Below are 17,823 nucleotides of genomic sequence, written 5' to 3'. Positions count from 1 at the left end.
ATCCCCGGAGTGGATGAGAATGACGATGGATTCGGTGAAAGAACCGAGGTTGGCAGTAACTCTGGTTTCCCAACGTGTAAGACGTGAAGCCGAACCCGGCTATGAAACGCTTCGAATTAAACATGCGGGCGATGCTAGGAATGGGTTGGATGCAGAAGTGTACACGAATGTGGAAAGAAGGGACATACGCAACGCACTAGTGGAAAGGCAGACCTGAACACGCACAGCACCAAAAAGATAGAGCGGGGACGTTTTCTTGACTTCTCAATTAATACAGATGATGGAACACTACTGAAAGTTGTCCAGAGTTTTTTTTTGTGCTTCCTTCAAATCTCTAATGGTATAGATGGCCGAAGCACCAACTTATCACCGTAACTTCTTTTTGTACCCACAGAAATGTAGGACTGCTCTGTTGAGGATACGTGCTAAGGGTGCAGGCGGGGTGCCCTTCGATGGGAGAACTGCGGGTGCATGTGCAGATGCGCAATCTGCTCAGTACCACCTCTTGCAAATGTACCAAGACTTACAGAAGCAAGAAGCAAACAGATGTGAAGAAGCATGAACAATGTTGTGTGCATAAGAAGAAAAGTAAAGAGAAAGACGAGAGGCCAAAGATGTCAACTGATCGAGAGACGCTTGGGGAGTAGACGAAAGGGGCACCAAGGCCCGCAAAGCGGCTGGTTGAGAAGGGAGCGCACTTACAAGGTGGTGATGGCAAAGGAAGTTGCTGTAGCAATGGTAAGAAACAGGAAAGTGGAGAGGCGTCGAAATTACCCAGTCCACCGAAGTTGCAGAGGCTACCGAACGTGCAGGAGCTTCTAGACATTGAGTCGCCTCTTGAAGGAGTTAGTGAAGATGGTGATAAGGAAGAATATGTGCAGGTAGCTAAAGCTGAAAGCGGCATGAAAAGGGGAAGAGTTCTGAAACAGGAGAAGGAAGAACGACGATGTAAGCAGACTATTGGACATTCCATAAAGAAGACCGTGAAAGGAGTATACTGTCCGGATGCAAGAGTCTTTGAGGTAGTGGAGAGGAAAACAAAGACTAGCTAAAAAAGGAAACTGCAGCGTATTCTACAGGAGTTCAAATATATTTTATCGTTGTGTGTTTTCGTCTCGTATTATTTTGCGGGTAATGCGGAACCCATGACCTGAGGTGGGGGTGATGTAACGCTGTCAAATCTTTTTCTGTGGGTCGTTGAGTGTACATGACGTCTATATTGGAAAAGCGCCACCATTTGCAGTTTTCGGAGCAGTGCCGGAGGACGTTCCCTGAAGACTCAGCTGCTATCATGTGCGGGCGGCCTGGTGAAAGACGAGTACGGTAGCTGGGCTTGAAACGAGCCTTAGGAGGGATACAAGGGATTTGTCGCTCTAGTTTAGCACCCGTTGCTGTAGTAAAACAGCGCTTTGCCTTACCAAAGTCAGAAATAGAGACCAAATGACAGGGGTCGGGGTGTAAAAAGCCAGTCAGTCGCAGCCAGTCGGTTCGAAAGAAAGCAGCTCCTTCTGAAGTTGCCGACGATTTTTACGCTTGTGGAGAGTCTATAAGGGCAACGAGATCTTATCGGGCGTCAATGTTATTGCAAATCAACTACCGGCTGCTGTTACATTGTAAGAGCTATTTATGTTATTTGCATACACACAAGGGACGAGAGAGACTTCCTACTGCATTTGGATACGCGTTAGTATTATTCCTATGTAGATGTGACTATGTGCCCTGCTTTAGATTTCTTTCTCTCAGAGGCGAGGATGAACTCCGCAGTCGCACCTACTCGCCACGAACGTGAGTGTTCTTGCTGCTTTTAGCAGGACATGGGGCAGAGTGGGGGTGGTACTTTTATCACAGCTAAAGCGGCGTGGGAGCGTGTAGCCAGCGCTATACAAGATTAGTCTAGGTCTCTCTTTTCAAGGGGATCACAGGCTAGACTGGCTTGAATGGGCTGGGGAGCCTTAAAACCCCATAGGAGAGGGAAACTCTGATTCCAAACCAGGGCAGGCAGAGCTTGTTAGCGTTGGCACGCAGTTGTCTAGGGGAAGGTACCATAAGAGAAAACCCGGTCCTCCAGAGTGGGGGTAAGGCAGTCGGCTGATAACCGCCTCCTGGATAAAAACCATTTATCACAGAAATCAATGATGCTCAGGGTCCTAATGAAGGACCACAAAACCTTTTTGGATTAACTGCAGTAGCAGACAGTTTTATAACTGGACGCAGGATGACGCCGTTGGGCCAAAGCCTTCGGGAAGCCCAACGACCGATAGGAACTGTGGTGACGCCAAAGCACAGCCTATTCTTAGGCACATGGAACGTGAGGACGATGTATGCAACAGGAGTTGCATCCATTGTGGCAAGAGAAAGAGAGAGATACAGCATTGACATTCTATGCCTCAGTGAGGTCAGATGGACAGGTGCAGGGAAAGTGAGACTTGCTTCAGGTGATACTCTGTTGTATGTGGGCAACGACAACACACATGTACAAGGTGTTGGTATCATGTTGAGTGAGAGAATTGTAAAAACTCTCATTGAATGGACACCAGTCAGTAGTAGACTAATTACAGCAAGGTTTTATGGTAAACACAAGAAGGTCACAATCATACAAGTATATGCTCCGACTCTCAGCTGAATTGTTAAAAGCTGATGTAAATGCTACAGTGGAAAGACTAACAGACCTCTATAATATAATATGGTCAGAGGAGTCAACCCCAAAAAGATGGAACAAGGGGTTAAGTGTTAAAATCCCCAAAAAGGGGGACCTCACAGATTGCAGCAACTGGAGAGGCGTGACATTGCTGCCAGTTATGAGCAAGATCTTCGGAAGAGTGCTCATCAACAGATTAAAGGACGGAGTGGACAAGGTTTTGAGGCAAGAACAAGCTGGTTTTCGCCCAAACAGGAGTACAACAGAGCAGATATTTACACTGCGTAACATCCTGGAGCAGTCAAATGAATGGAACTCACCTCTGTATGTGCATTTTATTGATTTTGAGAAAGCTTTCGACTCTCTACACCGCAACAGCTTGTGGAATATATTGAAAGAGTATCAGATACCAGACAAGATAATTAGAATTGTGAAGGCTTTATATGACAACGTTGAATGCGCAGTTGTGGATGAAGGTGAAACAACTGAGTGGTTGCACGTAACATCTGGGGTGAAACAAGGATGTGTCATGAGCGGGTTCCTGTTTTTGTTAGCAATAGATTGGATGATGAAGACAGTACTTGCAGGAGAAAGAAGAGGCATCAGATGGAGATTTATCACGCAGCTGGAGGATCTGGATTTTGCGGACGATATTGCCTTGTTATCGGCAAAGCATGACCACATCCAGAATAAGACAGAGAAAGTAGAAGAGATGGTAGGAAGAATCGGTTTGAATATGAATGTGAAGAAATGTAAGCACATGAGAATGAATAACAAAGTAGATGCGCCACTGAAAATCAACAACATAGAAATGGAAGATGTAGAAGAGTTTGTATATCTGAGGGCCAAAGTCCGTAAAGATGGAGGAGGTACAGAAGACATCAAAAGCAGATTAGGAAAGGCACGTGGTGCATTTAGAAACCTAAGAAGAATATGGACAAATGGTGCGATAGACAAAAGACAAAACTAACACTATTCAAAACGCTAGTAAGATCAGTGCTGTTATATGGAAGTGAAGCATGGAAAGTGACAAAGAGAGAGGAGCAAAAGTTGGATGCTTTTCAGTTCAAGTGCATACGAAGAATATTGAAGATACCTTGGACAAAACTAGTTAGCAATGACAGAATTATGCAGCAAACAGGCATAAACAGAATAAGTGTAGAGATACGGAGACGCAGATGGAACTGGATTGGTCATACTATGAAGAAGGAGACAGGAAATCATGCAAGAGTAGCAATGGAATGGGCACCAGAAGGAATGAGGAAGGTTGGCAGACCCAAGACGACTTGGAGAAGGACAGCAACTAAAGAGAGAGACAAGAATGGCTGGAGAAGCTGGTCCGATGTGAGAAGAGCTGCAGAAGATCGACAGGGGTGGAAAGAGAGCATCTTGCCCTTATGTAACAGACGTTACGGAGAAGATTAAGAGATGTGACTATGTATAGCGATGGCCAGTCAGTTACATACCGTTGGCGCATACAGTGTACATATACAAGCTTTAAGGAGAGGGACCTTCATATTGCGTGTTAGTGCTATCCGTATTGAGAGGTGACTGTATGTAACTACCTGCCTCGGGGATACCTAATGACGCGTGTGTTGAACATATACCAACACGAGGGAAAGACTTACACTTCCTGTGAAATAAGTGTACGCGCTAATGCTGTTCGTTTGGAGAAGAAATCGTATATCGGCAGCGCTTACATTGTAGGCCCACAAATACAGGGGAAGATGAACTTCGTATATCTAAATACTGTACGCAAAGCCCGGGTCACATCTGCGCGATTCAACACGCGATTCAACTCGCAATACAATTGAAGGTTGAATCGCGTAGTTAGACACGGGTATCGACTTGTTGCGCAATAAAAGTTGCGCCGTCGATTTGGGTTGATTTGCAATAGTAGAGCAATGTCCTAATCAGCGCAACTTCTCAAAAGCAACTTTTCTGATTCGCGTGATTTTAGTTGCGAGTTGAATCGCGTGTTGAATCGCGCAGATGTGACCCGGACTTTAGTGCAACTCGTATGTAGTTGAAACTTTGTATCAACGACTAGCAGCAGAGATACATTTGGCCTGTGTGAGCACCGCTAAGGTGGACTGCCCATTGAGATTCTGTTCGTAGTAGTGTAGCGGCGTAATTTGACACCACTATACTTTTTCCGTCTATTGATGGCGCCCTCAATTACCTTTGTAGTATCGCTAGTTCGAAATTACACCACTTCGACCGCTCAACACGACGAGCTACCAACTACGTTAATCGCCTACATTAGTATTTTCGATCGGATAATTCTCATTGAGTTGGAAAACGTTCCTATCCGACAGCTATCGATTTATTTCATTGGAAACGCATTCCTTTATTTCGTTATATAAACTTTTCGTATTTGTTGAAAGATCTCAACATACTTGTAATAATAATATGGATGGATCCGGTATTTTCTATTTAGGTCATTCAAAACGGACCAACGCAGCGGGCCTGGGTTTATTATTGCTGTGCTAGACGAACTGGTGAGTAATAATTTCGGTCTAATTTTTTTATCGCCAAACTGGTGACCCCGACGTGATGAGCCTGTATTAAATCTCTCTTTGAATTCACATGACGCCAACGATTAGCTAACTCATTTCGCATTTCGTTTGTTGAAAAAAATTGACTTTCGTCCAACTATCTTATACACGCTAAGGTTTATACTTGTTCTATTTTTTGATTTATTCACAATGGATAATGGTAACACAGCGCCAGAACCTGAAGTTCATATAGCGTCGGTCAGTTTGAAGCTACTGCGCTCTGGTATTGATAAGTTGAAGCTCAGTTCACGACCCGTGGGATAAAGAACCAACAAACAAAGTATGCTAACGTTATATTGTCCCTTCAATCGGAGATAGCAATAGAAGTTCGTAACTTTCTATTACAACGACCCGAACCACACCCGTACTATACAATTAAGAGAGAACTAATCAGACGTACGTCAGAATCGGAGCAGAAATTCCTCCAACTCTTAACTGCCGAGGAAATGGGGGACCGCAAACCATCCAAGTTGCTTCGAAGATTTCGGCAGCTTCTGGGTGATCGGACTCTGGAGGTCAGTATCCTACGTCAGTTATTTCTACAACGCTTACACGTTAACGCACAATTAATCCTGGCATCAACAAGTGAAATCGACCAGTTGGCGTTTAAAGCAGACAAAATTTTGGAGGTCAACCGGAGTTTATCGCCAATTTCGGCAATCGAACCAGCGCCACATGAAACCACTGAGATACAACAATTACGTGGGCTGATCCAATTCCAACGTTTGGTCAGCGTTCATTGGCGCTTGACATATGTCTCAGGAGACGATTCCGGTGGGTTATATAGCAAACGTAAAAACTGCTATCTTAGGCTGTGAATTCTTCCGTAATTTTAGCCAACTCCCGGTTGAGGAGTCGGATATTAGCAAAACGGGAATAACAACACATTTCGGCCTGTTCGAATTCAAACGTATGCCATTCGGTCTCAAAAATGAGGCGCAAACATTCCAGCTCTTCATGGATGAGGTAACTCTTGGACTGGAATTTTTTATGTCAACATCGATGGTATACTCATTGCTAGTCAATCAAACAGCGAACATATGGATCATTTGAGACAACTGTTTAACCGAATTCAAGACTACGAGTTGAATTTGAATTGAATTTGAATTTCTTCGACACACAGTTGATTCCACAGGAATCCACCCACTACCGGCGAAGGTCAAAGCTATTAATAATTTCCCTCAACCAACGACCTAACACAAACTTCGCGAAGGCGTCGGTTTAATGATTTTTTACCAACTATTTATACCGAAATGTGCTGAACTTCTTCGCCATCTCGCGGATTTAATTGCGGGTAACAACCGAAATGCAGCACCCTTGACTTGGACAGAGGAAGCCTCTGAAGCTGTTACAGCTAGCAAAACCGCGCCTGCGCAAGCTACTCTACTTACACATACAGATCCCAATTTACCACTTTCCGTCATGGTGGATGCCTCGGATCTGGCCGTCGGAGGCGTACTTCAGCACTACCGAGATGGATCTTGGCAACCGTTGTCTTTCGTCTCTAAAAAGCTAGGTAGTACTGAGTCTAGATACGGTGCATTTGGAATCGAACTGCTTGCCATTTATCCAACGCTTAAAAATTTCCGCTACACACTAGAGGGACGACAATTCACGATTTTCACAGACCACAAACCCCTTACTTATACATTAGAATCGCGGTCGATAGCGTAACTCTTCTAATAATCAACAAACTGTAGGAAACGCGATAAACGACCCGCCAGGCATGTGTCGGTATCATCAAATGTGCTGCACTGCTGCAAAAATCTCCAGACCACTGTGCAATTTTTCTAGCACGTCTAATAATTCGGAAAACGCTCAGGCTAACGCATAGTGGCGGCAAACGTTGGTCAGGACACAAGTCGCCTGTTTTACGCAGGAGATCAAATCAATAACACACGTTTTCTCATAGACACTGGGGCGGTAGTCAGCTATGACTCCTGCGCGCACAGATCTCCAAAATTGCGACAAAAGACCAACGCTTCAAGCTGTAAACAGCACAATTCCAACGTTTGGCCAACGTTCATTGGCGCTTGACATAATGTCTCAGGAGACGATTCCCGTAGATCTTTGGTATAGCAAACTAAAAAACTGTTAGTTTAGGCTGTGATATCGTGCTCAATTTTGGCTTGTTAGTAAATGTTAAGCACAACAAACTTATTGACACAACCACAAATCTGTTCATCAAAGGAACTAACGCGCCGCTAAAAACACTTTGCCTAACTTCCGCTACTACGCTACTACGCAAAGCGACTCTGGTTACAGCGCGCTTCTTGCGGAATTCCCCAGCCTTTTTCGTGTCAATTTCGAAGAATCTGCTGTCAAACACGCAGCAAACTCAAAACTGTGCGTCAAGAATTCAAAAACATGATGCAGCTGGGCATAGTGCGCCCGTCGGATAGCCGATGGGCATTCCCTTTCACATGATTTGAAAGAAAAACGATGGAAGGAGACCATATGGGGATTATCGTGAATTAAATAACGTGACCATTCCCATACCGCATCTAAAAGACTTTTCTGTGTCACTTAATGGCGCAAACGTTTTTTGCAAAGATAGACCTAGTGCTCGCATATCACCAAATCCCGGTTGAGGAGTTGGACATTAGCAAAACGCCAATAACAACACATTTCGGTCTGTTCGAATTCAAACTCCACAGGAATCCACCCACTACCGGCGAAGGTCAAAGCTATTGATAATTTCCCTCAACCAACGTCCTAACGCTAACTTTTCGAAGACGTCCGTTTAATGAATTTTTACCACCTATTTATACCGCAATGTGCTGAACTTCTTCGCCATCTCGCGGATTTAATTGCGGGTAACAACCGAAATGCAGCACCCTTGACTTGGACAGATGAAGCCTCTGAAGCTGTTACAGCTAGCAAAACCGCGCCTGCGCAAGCTACTCTACTTACACATACAGATCCCAATTTACCACTTTCCGTCATGGTGGATGCCTCGGATCTGGCCGTCGGAGGCGTACTTCAGCACTACCGAGATGGATCTTGGCAACCGTTGTCTTTCTTCTCTCAAAAGCTAGGTAGTACTGAGTCTAGATACGGTGCATTTGGAATCGAACTGCTTGCCATTTATCTAACGCTTAAACATTTCCGCTCCACATTAGAGGGACGACAATTCACGATTTTCACAGACCACAAACCCCTTACTTATACATTGAGCACGAACTCTGATAAGTATTCGCCTAAAGAAATTAGAATCGCGGTCGATAGCGTAACACTTCTACTAATCAACAAACTGTAGGAAACGCGATAAACGGCCCGCCAGGCATGTGTTGGTATCATCAAATGTGCTGCACTGCTGCAAAAATCTCCAGACCACTGTGCAATTTTTCTAGCACGTCTAATAATTCGGAAAACGCTCAGGCTAACGCATAGTGGCGGCAAACGTTGGTCAGGTCACAAGTGGCCTGTTTTACGCGCGAGATCGAATCAATAACACACGTTTTCTCATAGAAACTGGGCGGTAGTCAGTGTTATATCTCCTGCGCGCACAGATCTTCGAAATTGCGACAAAGGACCAACGCTTCAAGCTGTAAACAGCACAATTCCAACGTTTGGCCAACGTTCATTGGCGCTTGACATAATGTCTCAGGACACGATTCCCGTAGATTTTTGGTATATAGCAAACTAAAAAACTGTTTAGTTTAGGCTGTGATATCGTGCTCAATTTTGGCTTGTAAGTAGATGTTAAGCACAACAAACTTATTGACACAACCACAAATCTGTTCATCAAAGGAACTAACGCGCCGCTAAAAACACTTTGCCTAACTTCCGCTACTACGCAAAGCGACTCTGGTTACAGCGCGCTTCTTGCGGAATTCCCCAGCCTTTTTCGTGTCAATTTCGAAGAATCTGCTGTCAAACACGCAGCAAACTCAAAACTGTGCGTCAAGAATTCAAAAACATGATGCAGCTGGGCATAGTGCGCCCGTCGGATAGCCGATGGGCATTCCCTTTCACATGATTTGAAAGAATAACGATGAAAGGAGACCATATGGGGATTATCGTGAAATAAATAACGTGACCATTCCCATACCGCATCTAAAAGACTTTTCTGCGTCACTTAATGGCGCAAACGTTTTTTTTTTCAAAGATAGACCTAGTGCTCGCATATCACCAAATCCCGGTTGAGGAGTTGGACATTAGCAAAACGCCAATAACAACACATTTCGGTCTGTTCGAATTCAAACGCATGCCATTTGGTCTCAAACATTCCAGCGCTTCAGGGATGAGGTAACTCGTTGACTGGAATTGTGTCAACATCGATGATATACTCATTGCTAGTAAATCAAAAAGGGAACATATGGAGCATTTGAGACAACTGTTTAACCGACTTCAAGACTACGATTTGTCATTAACCCAAGTAAAAGTCAGTTTGGAGTTCCTATACTTGAATTTCTTGGACACACAGTTGATTCCACAGGAACCCACCCACTACCGGCGAAGGTCAAAGCTATTGATAATTTCCCCCAACCAACGTCCTAACGCAAACTTCGCGAAGACGTCGGTTTAATGAATTTTTACCAGAAATTAGACATCTAGATTTTGCGTCCCAATTTACCACGGACATACGTCACGTCAGTGGTAAAAACCATGTTGTCGCAGACGCGTTGTCTCGCGTGGAAATATATTCTTTTACAAAGGCTCCTATCTCTACTCCATTGGACTACGCGCAATTTGCGCAAGCTCAAAAGGACGACCCCGAACTTCACTCCTGGAATCTTCATCACTCGTATTCCAGAAAATTTCTTTACCTTAATCTGATGGAACAATACTCTGTGATGTATAAACCGGACCACCGTGACCTAACGTTCCGAAAACTTGCGGCGTACTGTTTTTAGCGCCATACATGGTTGATCGTATCTTGGCATACGCGCGACTCAACGCTTAGTAACGGATCGAATTGTGTGGACCAATATTAACAAAGATGTGAGACACTGGGTTGAATCTTGTCTAGACTGCCAACGGTCAAAAGTGCATAGAAACACCGTTACACAACTTGGTACTTTCGGTTGCCCAGGTGCGCGCTATAATCATGTACACATTGCCACCATCAAATGGATATGGGTACTTAATGAATATTGTAGATCGATTCACAAGATGACCTGAAGCCATTTTCATCCCCAATATCACCACCGAAACTGTCGCAAAAGCCTTTCTCTCTCGATGGATATCACGTTTGGCACACCAGCTACGATCAGAGGCGGGGAATTTGAACTATCCTGCTGTTAGGAAGCAAACGCATTCGTACCACGGTATACCATAAGGAATCCAATGGTTTAGTAGAACGCTACCACCGGCAATTAAAGGTTGTCATCAAGCGCAACATGACCATACGCATTGGAGTGACTTATTACCATTTGTCTTACTTGGTATCCGATCGGCGCTCAAAGAAGACATCGGCTGTAGCACCGCTGGACTGGTTTATGGTACAACCTTGATATTACATTGTGACTTGGTCAGTCAATATGAGCCTAAACGCACCCCGACCTTACCGTTATGTTGAACGCCTGTCGGACACAAATGTCTCAGCTAAGCCCCACCGGAACTAGAGCTCACGTTCGAAAGCCACAACTTCACACAGATATGAACCGTTGCACGCATGTGTGGGTCCGCGATGATACCGTCAAAAGGCCGTTTCAACCGCCATATCGCGGTCCGTGCCGAGTAATCTCCCGAGGAGACAGCTATTTTGTGGTCGACATAAATTCTAAGCACGACACAGTGTCGCTTGACCGGCATAAAGTAGCGTGGACTGATCAGGATGAAAATAAGCACTCTCCGTAGCTTACACTCACCGACGGTTATATTATCATACCGCCAGCTACATCGTCTACCGTCAGAGCTACTTCTACAGGCACTTCCTATCATCGCAGACCCACACACGCGTGCAATGCTCTTTATCTGTGGGAAGTTGTGGATTTCGAACCAGTACTGTAGCCGAGTGGATAAAGGCGGTGGCATTTGAAACAATGAGTCTTAGTATTCGGGAGGTTCCGGGTTCGAGACCTGGCCGGGTCATAGTAAGGTGGGTTTTTCATCCAAGAGCAATCGACGGTTTTCCAATCTGAATATGACGTTTTAAATAGAAAAGATTCCAAATTTGAGTTACAATAATATTAAAAATAATAAATGAACTTATAAAGCGCTAAAATCTACAAAGTATTCAATAGCGCTGTACAACCCTAATAGAACGCCAACTTGAAAAAAATGAGTCTTCAAGCAAGACTTGAACTGACTGAGAGTGGGAGATATGGAGAGCACAGATATGGGCAGACCATTCCAGAGCTTGGGCCCGGCTGATGGAAAGGCACGGTCGCCATAGGTTTTCAGTTTAGTTCTGGGAACAGTGAGAGTGAGTGTATTGCTAGAACGCTAGGTATAACGAGTATTGACCTGGAAGGACAGATCGTCCGGTGCTATTCCATGAATGCACTTATACACCAGGAGAGTGAACTTAATTCTGAATTCAACAGGCAACCAGTGCAAAGAATGTGAATTGGAAGCCACCTGACGTGTAAGTTGTAACCCATAAACCCTTGCGGCTTCTCTCACATTTGTGGTTGCTTGAGCGTCGTAAAAATAATAATAGATGAGGGGCTTTCTTTATTTGTTTTATATTCATTTTGTGTTATCGATCACTCCAACTTTTCTTTTTTGTATCTTTTTAACGGTAAAAAAAACTTCCAGCCTCCACCGGGACTCGAACCCGTGCCTCCCACTCTATATGCAGACACTCTAACCATTAGGCTTTGGACGCTGATTGTATGTCCAGAGGTTCGAAACCGGGTAAAGACGGTCGTAATTCCACTGTAGGCGTTAGTCGCCTGTGTCGAACAATACTAGTTCTGTTTTTTGTGACATATTTGCCCTACTCTAGAGATCAAACATGATGCTAACTAACTCGAAATTATTTGTGATTCCTAAAGCCGGATCTCAAATGAGATACTTTGAACAGACTTAATGTTAATGAAATGGAGTTAAACGACGAAGGCAAATGAATATATACATAATTGAAAACGTAATGAGTAGAAACTCCAGAACAGTGAAAAAACTTCCAGCCTCCACTAGGGTTCAAACCCGTGCCTCCCGCTGTATATGCGGACACTCTAACCACTAGACTATGGACGCTGATTGTATGTCCAGAGGTTCGAAATCGATAAGGAAGGTCGTAATTCCACTGTAGGCGTTAGTCACCTGTATCGAACAATACTAGTTCTGTTTTCGGTGACATATTTGCCCCTACTCTAGAGATCAAACATGATGCTAACTAACTCGAAATTATTTGTGATTCCTAAAGCCGGATCTCGAATGAGATACTTTGAACAGACTTAATGTGAATGAAATGGAGTTAAACGACGAAGGCAAATGAAAATATATATATATATATATATATATATATATATATATATATATATATATATATATATATATATATATATATATATATATATATATGTATATGAAAACGTAATGAGTTAGAAAATCTAGAACAGTGAAAAATCTTCCAGCCTCTACCAGGATTCGAACCCGTTCCTCCCGCTGTATATGCAGACACTCTAACCACTAGGCTATGGACGCTGATTGTATGTCCAGAGGTTCGCAACCGGCTAGGAAGGTCGTAATTCCACTGTAGGCGTTAGTCACCTGTATCGAACAATACTAGTTCTGTTTTTGGTGACATATTTGCCCTACTCTAGAGATCAAACATGATGCTAACCAACTCGAAAATCAATTGTGATTCCTAAAGCCGGATCTCGAAAGAGATGTAATGAGAAATGAGTTGTAAATCAAGAACAGTGTAAAAACTTTCACACTCCACCGGGATTCGAACCAGGGCCTCCCGCTTTATATGCGGACACCCTATACTGTATATATATATATATATATATATATATATATATATATATATATACATAACCTTATCACTGTCTGTCGCCTGGCTACACTGTTACATTTTGTACAACGGTTTCGCCTTTTGTAGGCCGAAGCGTTTATAATAAGGTTAATATGTAAGTTTTTGTCTAGTTCGTAAATAAGAAACACCGCTTGATTCATATAGGCCTAAGCCAAGTTGTTTTCCTAGTTTATATTACTTACTTTCTGTTTCCACAAGAAATCCTTGGTCTTGTGTGTGCTTGGTAAAGATGTTATCAGCGAAACATCTTAATCTGTCAAATGTCGCACTTGTCAAGTTATAAACAAAATACCATGTTGTTTGGTTCCCCTCCAGCTTTATTCGTGGAACTAAGTCTGTGTTCATCCATGGCTTGTTTGAGTTATCAGTATACTTTTGTAATGTTACATTAACAGGTGGATATCCTTCAGAAATACATGTTATGTTGACACAAGTATAACGTTCTACAATAATTGATGTAGTTGACGGGCTTGGAGGTTTCCACATTACAGTAGTTGTACCTGCAATAACAACGATAAGAAATATAATGGATATCTTTTGTTTCACATACAGCATCACTTAAATTTATGCTGTGACAATTTGTTCTTCTTCTCACCAACCGATAAGAACATGTTAACAATATCTTAACAGATTTTGCTAGCCATGCAAGTTGGTTTGAATATAAAGTGTGCCTTATTTATAGTATTTTAGAAACTATTTTATGGTACGGGTTACATGCTACGTCGATGTGTTGACAAGACTACAAGTGTGTAAAAGTAAGAGGGCCTGACGTTTCGATCCTAACAGGATCTTCTACAGAGGCTGAAGACTACAAATGTTTAGTTTAGAAATATGAAAGCAGTGCGACATACCTTGAACAATTATTACCCAACTGCATACCTCCGAATTTCCTGCTACCCTGGGAGTTTTTTTACAGACGTAATCACCAGCATCATTGAAAGTAACATTCTTAATGTGCAGCGTTGCAGTTCGCTTCAGGGGTGTTATGGTGTAGAATCGTTGTCCCTGGGTATCAGACACATGTAAAGATTCTTGTGGATCGTAAAACTTTATTATGTTCCCATCTTTCTTCCAAGTTAGTACATACTCACTGGAAGATGAATTAAAGGAACATGTAATGTTGGTGGAGAAGCCAACTGTTGCCAACCTTGTATTCACTGCCTGCCTTTTGGTGATGCGTCCATGTGAAGAAACTAGAAGAGAAATTATTTCGGTAGAAACTCGTTAACATCGACATAATACAGACTCGTTCCAACACGCTCACTATACATTACATAACTCAAAAAGATATTATGAACACAAATATTTTTGCTTACCCGATGCCTCTGTTGGCTGTAAGGCAAGTGTTCCGATAAAGAACAATATGCCCGCCATGATAAATGTACCAAAAATCATCGTTGCACTAGCGACGTGTTTTGTTTTAGCCTTCTGTATACGGTAAGTGCTAACACCCCTCTTTATTTAGGTTCTTGCATGCGCAATTAATTAAAGACTTTGCTTTGTGAGCTGAAAACTACTTTCAATATTCTACGGAGTCTCGTAAGCATCTGAAAAAAATTCGATCAAAAGTTGTTTTCAACTTTCCGAAGTCTTCACTTGTGTCGGTGTTAGTCTAATTGGGGTGTTTGTTATTTCCATATAAACATTATGTGCGTAGCTGAAAGGGGAAAAACCTTTTCTATGTGACAACAAGGAATGCGGCTGACAGACTTTATGTGCACCAACTTTGATTTATATATTTTAAGTATATCAAACATAATGTCAGCCAACTGGGGTCTGTATAATTCCCAAATATGCTTCCATCGTTAGATAGTGAAAGCTCTTGGTCGTCCGGGAATAACATCTAACAGTTGTTTATCCAAGGATTTATTTTTGGCCAAATCACAGTTCGAAAATGAAACATGTTTTCGACACATATTCTTATGTGATTTAGCAATAAAGATAACCCCATATATGACATGATTGTATTAAAACAAAGAATTCCTTTCCCTTTCACTTCCTCCATTGCGTCAGCAAAAGATGCACCTTTCAATTTCGCTCTTTCAATGAATCCTTTCAGTGAAATTACATGAACAAATTACTCATTTTGCAAATTTGGTTTGGATTAATTATGCTGCTTTGCTCATTAAATAGGCTACCGTGAGTTTACATCAGTAAAAACGAAATTACCCTTTCCCCCTTCAGGTTACAAGCAAATCATGACAGATTTCTTGAACCGCATACTTCAATATGACATTACATTGTTGTTTTGCCATTTGCTGATATGGATTTGACAATTTCTGACATCTGGTGACATGAGTTGCCCTAGTAGACAAGAGAACCAGAGAGATATAGACTATTCTGCGGAACATTGGCTTATGTTGTTTCGTATAGCACGCAGAGTGTTATAACATGAACCATGCGCGGATAAAGGGCGTGTGTAGGGTCACCGATAGCCCAGTCAACCTCACACAAAAATGCAAAAGTACTAGTTATTACCAATTTACCACAACCATACAGCGACGTAGCCAGGAATTTGCAATTGGGGAGGGGCACATTCTGCGATTGATATGGGGAGGGGTGAAAGGGTGTCCCCCTTCCCCTTTAGGAATTTTTGAACAATTGAAGGTCCTTAGATGCGATCTGGTGCAATGTTTGTCAGTTTCATCTTTATAATATGATATCATATTTTCAGCAGATTTTCCTGTTTGTATTCTTTACATATTTTTTTACATATTATACAGAAAGGCAAACATAGTGCTTATTTACAAGTTTAATATTTTTATATAAATATATATATATATATATATATATATATATATATATATATATATATATATATATATATATATATATATATTTATCTTTCGAGATCCGGCTTTAGGATTCACAAATGATTTCGAGTTGGTTAGCATCATGTTTGATCTCTACAGTAAGGCAAAATATGTCACTAAAAACAGAACTAGTATGTTCGATACAGGTGACAAACGCCTACAGTGGAATTGCGACCTTCCTTACCGGTTTCGAACCTCTGGACATACAATCAACGTCCATAGCCTAGTGGTTAGGGTGTCCGCGTACAGAGCGGAAGGCCCGGGCTCGAATCCCGGTGGAGGCTGGAAGCTTTTCACTGTTCTTGATTTTCCAATATATATATATATATATATATATATATATACATATACATATACATACTAGTTCTGTTTTTGGTGACATATTTTGCCTTACTCTAGAGATCAAACATGATGCTAACCAACTCGAAATCCAAGATGGCCGCCAGAAAAAAGGAAATGTCATATATCTGGCTGTAAAAATCGGAGATGAACAGATGAGGGGTCAATAAAGGTGTTTCCGGGGTCACTGAAACAGATGATGGCCATGGCATGTTGCTTGGGTAACCCACTTCTAAGATGGCGGCCAGAATCCAAGATGGCCGTCTGGAAAAAGGATATTTCATATATATTCATTCCCCAGACCCCCTTTGCCCTTTACTGATCGGGACCATCAAACCTTCCGTCCTCAAACGTGTAAATGAAACAGGGCTAGTACCCTGACTATATGTTATGGCTGGTATTCTAATTGTGTAACTTTGGCTCAGGAAGCCACTTAGGACCTATTGGGGAACTTTGAGGTGTGATCGACCGTGAATAGACACTGTCGCAAAGCCCGTTATTATATGGGAGTTACGATTGTCATGTAAGACTGATTACATTGAGTCAACTATATAATAGGGTAACTTGAGAGAAAACCGACCAGATGTGAATACCTACTCATGGGGAGATTGTGTACGATTGTGCACCCTTCATAAACACAACGTCAATTCTGCTAACAACACACGCTAAGTCAGGTCACTAGTCATCTGAATTATTTAGGTCGTTCTTTTCGCACTTGTACTCCAGGGCTGCTAGCTGTTAGCGAGGACCTCCAGTAAGACTTGTTGTCTGGTATAGACAAGGCCCCCCCCCCCCCCCCTCAGAGTAAAAACGATAGCTTGGGTTCGAATCTCTTCGTTGGTGAGCTCTGGACAGCGGTAGCAGCAATGAAGAAGGGAAAGTCCCCCGGTTCCGATGGCCTCCCTGCTGAGTTCTATAGGACCTTCTGGGAGGTTCTAGGTGGGGACTTGAGAGACGTGTTCGCTACCTCTTTCCAGTTGAATTACATGAGCCAAACACAGCGGGTTGGAAATATTGTTCTCCTCCCAAAGTCGGGAGACCATTTGGACCCTAATAGGCGTCCAATAACGCTGTTAAATGTGGACTACAAAATCCTGGCCAAAGCATTAGGAAATCGCTTAGCGAATGTTAATGCCGGATATTGTAGGTCCTCTCCGGACTTGTGCTGTGGGAGGCAAGTGTATTCAACATAACCTGTGGTTGATAAGAGACTTTATCGAGTTTCTTAAAGTTCGTGATTTGCCATGTGAACTGGTCTCCTTGGACCAGGAAAAGGCCTTTGACATGGTAGATCACGACTTTCTGTTCAGAACCTTAGAATCCTTCGGATTGAACTTAGTGTTTATTCGTTGGGTCTCGTTACTAAATAAGGACGTCACGAGCATGGTCACTGTTAACGGATTAACTTCTGGTCCCTTCCCGGTTCGAAGGGGAGTCCGTCAGGGTTGTCCCCTCTCTCCGTTTGTTTTATTTCTATTCAGCAAAACGCTTAGTACCTCCCTGGACAGATGCTTAGGTTTACGACCCTTCAACGTACCG

The 17,823-nt window shown here is 42.7% G+C and overlaps 2 protein-coding genes across 2 annotated transcripts; one reads left to right on the top strand and one right to left on the bottom strand.

Moving 5' to 3' along the window:
* Positions 1-1,712: 1,712 nt before the first annotated feature.
* Positions 1,713-2,623, top strand: LOC139959778 (craniofacial development protein 2-like). The gene is made up of 2 exons (XM_071957622.1): positions 1,713-1,785; positions 2,127-2,623. Exons 1-2 carry the CDS (start codon positions 1,713-1,715, stop codon positions 2,621-2,623), a joined length of 570 nt encoding a protein of 189 aa, XP_071813723.1.
* Positions 2,624-6,908: 4,285 nt separating this feature from the next.
* LOC139959645 (uncharacterized) lies at positions 6,909-14,599 on the bottom strand. The gene is made up of 4 exons (XM_071957435.1): positions 14,449-14,599; positions 13,984-14,325; positions 13,315-13,632; positions 6,909-11,281 (listed from the first exon to the last, which is right to left on the bottom strand). The coding sequence occupies exons 1-4, from the start codon at positions 14,525-14,527 to the stop codon at positions 11,115-11,117; spliced, it is 906 nt and encodes a 301-aa protein (XP_071813536.1). The 5' UTR covers positions 14,528-14,599; the 3' UTR covers positions 6,909-11,114.
* Between the last annotated feature and the right edge of the window lie 3,224 nt (positions 14,600-17,823).

Source organism: Apostichopus japonicus, chromosome 19 (genome assembly GCF_037975245.1).
Source record: "Apostichopus japonicus isolate 1M-3 chromosome 19, ASM3797524v1, whole genome shotgun sequence".
Taxonomy (NCBI): Eukaryota; Metazoa; Echinodermata; class Holothuroidea; order Aspidochirotida; family Stichopodidae; genus Apostichopus; species Apostichopus japonicus.
This window is presented reverse-complemented; position numbering and strand designations above follow the sequence as displayed.

What these genes read in the sequence shown, in the direction of transcription:
- LOC139959778 (XM_071957622.1), top strand. Translation starts at nt 1,713, where the DNA reads ATGTGCCCTGCTTTAGATTTCTTTCTCTCAGAGGCGAGGATGAACTCC. An exon ending in CGCACCTACTCGCCACGAAC is followed by an intron (nt 1,786 to 2,126) that starts GTGAGTGTTCTT and finishes CATTTATCACAG; the next exon opens with AAATCAATGATGCTCAGGGT.
- LOC139959645 (XM_071957435.1), bottom strand. Translation starts at nt 14,527, where the DNA reads ATGATTTTTGGTACATTTATCATGGCGGGCATATTGTTCTTTATCGGA. An exon ending in TTGGGTAATAATTGTTCAAG is followed by an intron (nt 13,633 to 13,983) that starts GTATGTCGCACT and finishes TTGTTATTGCAG; the next exon opens with GTACAACTACTGTAATGTGG. An exon ending in ATTTCTTGTGGAAACAGAAA is followed by an intron (nt 11,282 to 13,314) that starts GTAAGTAATATA and finishes CGTCATATTCAG; the next exon opens with ATTGGAAAACCGTCGATTGC.